This window comes from Orycteropus afer, unplaced genomic scaffold (assembly GCF_000298275.1).
Source record: "Orycteropus afer afer isolate SDZICR_OR568_19922 unplaced genomic scaffold, OryAfe1.0 scaffold00082, whole genome shotgun sequence".
Classification (NCBI taxonomy): Eukaryota; Metazoa; Chordata; class Mammalia; order Tubulidentata; family Orycteropodidae; genus Orycteropus; species Orycteropus afer.
The window spans coordinates 7942780-7950272 of NW_006921669.1; the positions used below are offsets into that span (position 1 = coordinate 7942780).

At 39.4% G+C, this 7493-nt stretch overlaps 1 protein-coding gene across 1 annotated transcript in view; it reads right to left on the reverse strand.

Annotated features, from left to right (window-relative positions):
- Window positions 1-7493, reverse strand: part of LOC103197659 (nebulin related anchoring protein) — a 91911-nt gene that overhangs the window by 60084 nt on the left and 24334 nt on the right. Inside the window, exons 10-12 of the mRNA XM_007941608.2 lie at window positions 5578-5688; window positions 3996-4103; window positions 2931-3035 (exon numbers count right to left, since the gene is read on the reverse strand). Coding sequence (XP_007939799.1) covers window positions 2931-3035; window positions 3996-4103; window positions 5578-5688 — 324 coding nt within the window. The remainder of the gene's footprint in view (window positions 1-2930; window positions 3036-3995; window positions 4104-5577; window positions 5689-7493) is intronic.

Below are 7493 nucleotides of genomic sequence, written 5' to 3' on the forward strand. Positions count from 1 at the left end.
GGATTTGAACCTCCAGCCTTCTGGTTAGCAGTCAAGTGCCTTAGGCACTAGGCTACCAGAGTTCCTTATTATTTTACAAACCGACTAGGGGTTCCAAACAGCTAGAGTTAACATGGTTTATACAGGGAAGTGTATCCAGGTGCAAACAAACGCTTTACAAATGAACTTCTATCTGGGGAAAAGAGTGGGCTCTTAACACTGGGGCTCACTCAGTAAATGCTGCCTCATTCAAGTGGGGCTCAAAGGAACTCACTCTGTTGAGAAAAGTTTTTGCATATTCTGAGTTTTGGACGTAGGATCTGTAAGGAAACCTAGGAAATATAAAGTCATTTCAATGTCAACTATTAATGAGATTACAGTGGCTTCTTAATGCATTAATTCAGAGGGAAAATTATCATCTCATAATAGTCTATTAGAATTCAGAATTATGCACGATAAAATGTGATGGAAACTATATTTTTTTAAATGGCATTCCTGATAATATTCCTTCCTGATAATTATGCATTATGTATATTGCAAAGCACAATTACTTTTCTCTGCAGGACATAATTAACAGTCCCCGTGATTAATCAAATCTATGCAATATCACAAATGCTTGGTCATTACTTCAGCCTACATTCTGAAGGGCCTCTTTGCTGAAAATAGAATCTTATTTTAATGTTATTAGTGTTTATAAAATCCATCTGGAGTGAATGCTTTCCAATTAAGGAGCCATGCTTGCTTATGTCATAGCCATTTTACTCCCACATAGAAAGAGAAACCAGCCATGTTCCTGTAAATAGAATCCATAAACTTTATGACTACTACAGTCTCTGGATTACAGACAGGCACACCTTGTTTCATTGCACTTTGTTTTATTGCGCTTTTGACAAATTGAAAGTTTGCAATGAGTAAGTCTATTGGCACAATTTTTCCAACAGTGTGTGCTCACTTTGTCTCTGGGTCACATTTTGGTAATTCTCACAGTATTTCAAACATTTTCATAATGCTACTGCACACTTCAGAAGGAAAACAGTGTGACGTGCTTTATTGCAATATTTACTTTATTGTGGTGGTCTGGAAATAAACCAGCAATATCTACGAGGTATGCCTATATCCCAGTTGCTATTGAGTTGATGCTGCAGCCTGGGTTTGGCTCAGGTGCTGCCAATTTAGAACCTACCTCTACTTTCTATTAATATTTATGATTCAGTCTAGTTAAGTTCTTATATCAGAGTTCCCCAGGGGACGGTTATCAGTCAGGGGCATGGCTTGATCCAGAGTCTTACGTAGACAAGTCATGTTATAATGGGAGTACAAGGTTGTTGGACTCCATCTTGATTGGCTTTTGCTATTAAGCATGGTCCATAGAACTCTGCAAAAGCACACACTGACATTTGAATGAGGTGCTCTGATTACCAAGATTCCCAGGTAATGTATCTAATGAAGAAAGTAAGTAGCTTTGGCATTGGTCAAGCCTGACCTTGAGTCACATTGAAGTGAAATGAGTAAGTTAACTAACTCAACCGAAGTGTCCAGGAAAAGGAGAAAAGTTTAGACCCTTTATATTTATTTACTTCCCACCCTCCTGCTTTATTACGTTTGCAAACCCCTTTCATCCATTACATTATCATTTGCCAATGATTGTCTTGAACACTGGAGCAGACACTGGAAATACCCAGCTGAACCCAAAGTCACTCCTCGTCTCTCGGGGTTCACAACTTAGCAAAACAGAGAGACATTTGAAGACCTATCTACCAACAGCAAAAACTCAAGTCAGTTACAAAGAACTATGAGAAAAAGTCTACACTGAGCACTTGATAAATAGTTGTTGAATTTGTTGTTAAGATTGACTGATGGTAGATAACCCTCACTGACAAAGACACATGACACCACTCAGTTATAAACAGCCTTAAGTACTTTTTAAGATGATTTTTATCCTTTTTCTTTATACTTTTCTGTATTTTCCAAATTATTTTGCAATAAACATGTAGCAAAATTTTGTGATCAGAAAATTATAAATTTTATTAATTGTATATATTTTGTTTGGAACAAGCCAAACGACAAACAAATAAAATCACTACTGGTGATTAAGGGACACATGTACTTTTCCAAGTGTTTCCCCCAAAAAATCAACACTACCACCTCCTCTCAACTGATACCCATTTTATTTTACTCTCCTAAGTCCTTAGGAGATATACCATACCAGTATCAGATTACCCAAGAAACAAGGTAAGCACGGGCTTACTTGTGCTTACGTACTAATCTGCAGTGAACAATTTCACATTTTTTCACCACATCAAACATTCTGCTTCTAAGTATAGCTGGAATTTGTCTCTCTCCCAACACCACAGAACCTTGGTACAGAATCAAAGCCTGTTGTCAAATTTATAACCCCTGACAGGGACGGAGTACCCAGAAAGCAAGGTAAGCATGGGCTTACTTGTATTTACTAATCTGTAGTGAACAACTTCACATGGGTTTCACCACAGATTAGTACATAAGCCCACGCTTTGTTGAAACCCACATGAAACTGTTGACTACAGACTACTAAATAAGCACAAGTAAACCTGTGCTTACCTTGTTTCTTGAGTAATCTGCCCCTGACCACACCCCAAAGCTTAAAAAAGTAAATACCTCATCCTTGCTAAGTAACAGTTCTTTGAAACATGTCCAGCAGACAAGGCCTACCAAATTCTAAAACAAGAAACTGAACCTATATTAATTTGAAGATGAAAACCAGAATTATCCCGATCTTACACTGAAAGTCTCAGCGTTTCCAACTATGCCTAAATGGACTCCCGAGTAGAAAAGAGTTCCCCTTCCTCAATCCCTTCTGTCTCCCAGAAGCTGTTATGCCTGGTTTCTTTCCATTTTTCTGCCTAAGAATCATCTCATAGGAGGGAAGCAAAGAGTAATACAGCAGAAAGAGCTCAGGGGAGAGGACTTACATCTTTCAAGGGAACCAGTTTCATGGCGGTTTGATAGGAAGGAGTGAGAGTGGCTGGGTAGTTGTAGTCAACAATGTCATGTTTATAATCAGCCTTGTAGGCAACCTGAAACACAGAAAAGACAAGAAAAAATAAATGATCCCCCACACTTGCTTTTGACTTTGTCTGAATGTGTTAAGAAATAGTTTGAAACTAACCAGAAACAAAATTAATTCTGTTTCATCACCTCTAAGGAAAATTAAATTATGTTCACACTTTGCCTTCAATTAATTTGAATTCTTCTCCTTATTAATCCAAGATTAGTTGACTTCCATTTGTAGCACACTTATTTTTTCTTTCTTATTATGGAACTCCTTACAGTTTTTGTCAAAAAGAAGCATTTGCACACAGGTATACAAGCAAGAGTTTATTGACTAACACCCAAGAAAATAAATGAAATGTTGAGAGTCTCCAAAGTCTTTAATTTTTTTTAAAAAAAGGTCAAATTTAAGATTCTCAAGCAGAGGAAATTTGTTATTTCTATGTTTTAATAACGAAGTTATTTCATTTAAGCATTCTTTACCTCTGCGAATTGCAACCTTGCATTTGTAAACCTACAAACTGGACTGACAAACTCAAAAAGAGATTAACACAGATGATACACTATGGAGAACACAGGAACTTGATTTGTTTTCACCACTATCTTGACCAGTCCCTAACCACATAGGTCTTCATTGAATACTATGATGGAATAAATGAACGAATGAACCAATCAACCAACTCCAAATAAATTTAAAAAGCTTTGGACACTTTAGGAATTTCAAATAAGAACCATGTTTATCCATTCCTCCTTTTCTCTCAGGAATGGAAACTTAAAGATCTAAGTACTCTTCAAAGAAACATCAAAAGATACCCTTGGCCCTATTGTTTTACATTTGGAAACTCTCTTGAGTCAGTCTTTACATGGTAGAACACTGATTTTTTAAAAGGGAGGTATTGAAAAAGAAATGGCTGAATCTATCACGCCCCCCCTCCTACACCTCAACAGGTCCCAGTCCCCAAGGATTTTTGCATAAAATGACTCACATTGCTTGCCAGACTTCCAACTTTCATAGCATGGAGAGTCCGTCTGTCCATACCAACTCCTTCATAGTGGCCTCTCATGTGGTTCTGGTAGTTTTCTTTATATTTATTCTACATGGAAACACAAAACTTTCAACAAAAGCATCCTCTCCCCAATGAGTTGTAGGTAAACTGTTCTTCTTAATGTGCAAAATCCAAAATATAAATGATTAAATAAAGTCTATTGAAGTAGCCAGCATATCTCTGCATTAAAAATATACATGGCAAACCTTTTAAGAAAACTTAAATTTCAAGGGAGCATAAGGTGTTAGAGGGAGACAGGTAGGCAAGCACACGAGAAAAACAGTGCGTCTGAAGGGCATAAACAGAACAAAACGAGCTTGATTGCTTCCCCATTTTCATCTGTAAATACATCAGACTTTTCCAGTGTGGGCTCATCCACAAGCCAAGGGAACAAGGAACGCCTGGGACTACTGACAAGGAAGGACTCCACATGGCCGAGACCCTGATTTGAACTTTTAACCTCCAGAACTTCGAGAAAACAAATTTCTGTTTGTTAAAGGCACCCTTTTGTAGTATGTGTGTTATAGCAGCAGTAGGAAACCAAGACATGACCTAAGGGGAGAGTAGTCTAATGAAACTACATTGAAATCGCCTACCCGGGAAGGCCACGGAGAACACTGAAACAGAACACTATTGTTACTGTACATCAGACACTATTCTACTGATCTCCACTAATCTTCATGAGCCCTCTAACAGGAGAAACTACTATGAGCCCTATTATACATGACACAACAGGGGGCAATGTGGCTCTGACAGCTTACACAACTTGTCCAAACTCAGCCACTTGGCTAACTGTGGAACCAAGCCTGCCTGCTCCAAAACAGTTGCTCTGAACCACTATGCTTGTCCAAAGTAAATTCCTCACTGAGCTTTATGAACTCCTTTGCAATTTTAAATTCTATCTTCATATGCAGCTGAGCAAAAGTAAAATCACATGATCTAGTACAGGATCCATCCCCAGACCTTCTCTGAGAGCTCTCAAATTTGCAGATGCCATTGTAGCATGTAACTGCTCACATATAAGATGAGGAAATAATGCCCAGCTCCCCAGTAGTGTGGGGATTAAATGAGATGGCACTATTAATTAAGAAGCACAAAGCCACATTGAGAGGAATGCTGTATTCAGCCAGGTTTACTCGCCAGTATGCCATACTGGGAGCATTGTACTGCACACAGAGATGCAGGCATACAGGGATGAAGAGAGGCAGGGATACAGAGATGCAAGGATGCAGAGATGCAGGGATGCAGTGATAAAGATATGGAGGGATGCAGGAATGCAGCAGGATAGGTCCTGCCCTGAGGACTCATGGTCAAGTGTGCAGGGGGAGGAGCTGGGAGATGAGACAGAATTTAACACTCTGCAGACCAGCCCAAAAGTATTAATCAAAACTCATAGGTGTCTGTATCTGTGAGGCCATCCTTCTCTGAGATGCACAGGTCCATTCACATAGACTGTCTCTTAGGAGACCTAGCAGTTAAGCTCACAAAATGCTCGAATAAACGGTTAGGTGGAACCACTCACGTCACTGGTGAATTTTGAGATCTTGCTCACGTTCCTGAATTGAGGCGTTTCACAGTAGTTTATGCTGTGACCTTTACTACTTTCCAGATCCTTCTTATACTCCACCTTGGAAACCAAAACACAAGACGCACAATAGAACCAAACCCGAAGTCACTGTTGAACAGAGCTCCAGGACATGACTAAGACATTTTTAGAAAACTTTCAACTTGAGATTTTAGAATGCCAGGTAGAGGATACTGCAGGTGACAGTACATGTTTTCCTTTGTAAAGATAAATAATAAAAAATCGGGTTGGTCCTGAAAATTAAAATTCTGTGATCCCTTTCAAGAGTAAAGAGGAGCTCTGGTGGCACAGCAATTTTGGCATTGGGCTGCTAACCAAAAGGTTGGTGGTTCGAATCCACCAGCTGCTCCACAGGAGAAAGATGAGGCAGTCTGCTTCCATGAAGATTTACAACCTTGGAAACCCTATGGGGCAGTTCTGCTCTGTCCTATAGGATCACTATGAGTCAGAATCAACCCATGGTGGTGGTTTTATAAATCAGGATGGTGATTACTCTTGGGGGGAAGTGGCTGACAAAGGTACAAGGTGTGTGTGGAGCTTGATCTTGCTCTATGCTCGATTCACCTGTGACAATTCATCCAATAGTACATGTATGACATATGCAGTTCTCTGTATATAGGCACATTTCAATGAAATGTAACATAAAAAACTCCTTGACATGAAGTCAACTCTGACTCCTGGAAACTCAGTGTGTATCAGGGTAGAACTGTGCTCTGTAAGGTTTCCAACAGCTAATTGTTCTAAAGCAGATCACCAGGTCCTTTCTTGGCAGGCACCTCTTCGTAGACTCAAACGTCTAACCTTTTGGTTAATGCAGCAGAGCCAAACCATTTGCACCACTCAGGGGCTCCATTTGCACCATAACAACAGAACAAACAAATCCACTGCCATTGAGTCAATTCTGACTCATAGCGACTGTCTCAGGGTTTCCAAGGCTGAAATCTTGACGAAAGCAGACTGCCACATCTTTCTGTCATGGCTGGTGGGTTTGAATCGCTGACCTTTCAGTTCGTAGCTGAGCGCTTTAACCGCTGTGCCACCAGGGCTCTGATTTGCACCATAAGTCCCCATAATCTGATAACCTTTTGTATCCTCTTACACTCTCTGCATTACACTTAGGATCACAGGCCTTAAAGGAGTATAAAAATGAGACCGCTCACATATGCAGAGTGTGTGTGTTCTAATTTAAAATGATTCGTCTCCTCAAGCTCCCCTGGGTAGCAGGATGAAGATGTGAAGCTATAGTTATTAAATAGACTCCAAGTCATCACAGGTAATTGGAGAAGGCAACTGAAGGCCAATTACCATTAATGGAGGTATAACTCATTTGTCTTCCTCAGTGAGCATAAGGGCCGAGAGAAATTGAAGACTCCCTTATGACCTCTTACCAAAAGAAATACAACTTAATTTGTTATCATATCTTATAAAATATATGTGAGGGTATTCCTTTTAAAATATGCCAAATTTATTATATGCTCATAATATGCTATAAAATGAAAGCAATACACAAAACTGTATCTACCAGTTGAATTGTAATTCTGTAGTATGTTTTTATACTCATATTCATATTATGTTCACATATAAAAAAGCTACAATGTTAACATCGGTTAACAGTTAATATTTCTGGGAGAGGATGTCACTATCAGTGCTCTGATCCCAGCTCTGTCCTTGAAAGTCTCTATGAACCAGAACAAGACATTTCACTTTTCCAGGCTTCTGACAGGCTGAGGGCCTAAAGATCAGAGTAGACCCGTGCAGCTAGCTCTAACATTCTGTGAGTCTAGAGGAAGGGTCACCAATTTTTTCCTCTAAATGGCCAGATAGTTAATATTTTTGACTTTGTGAGCTCACAT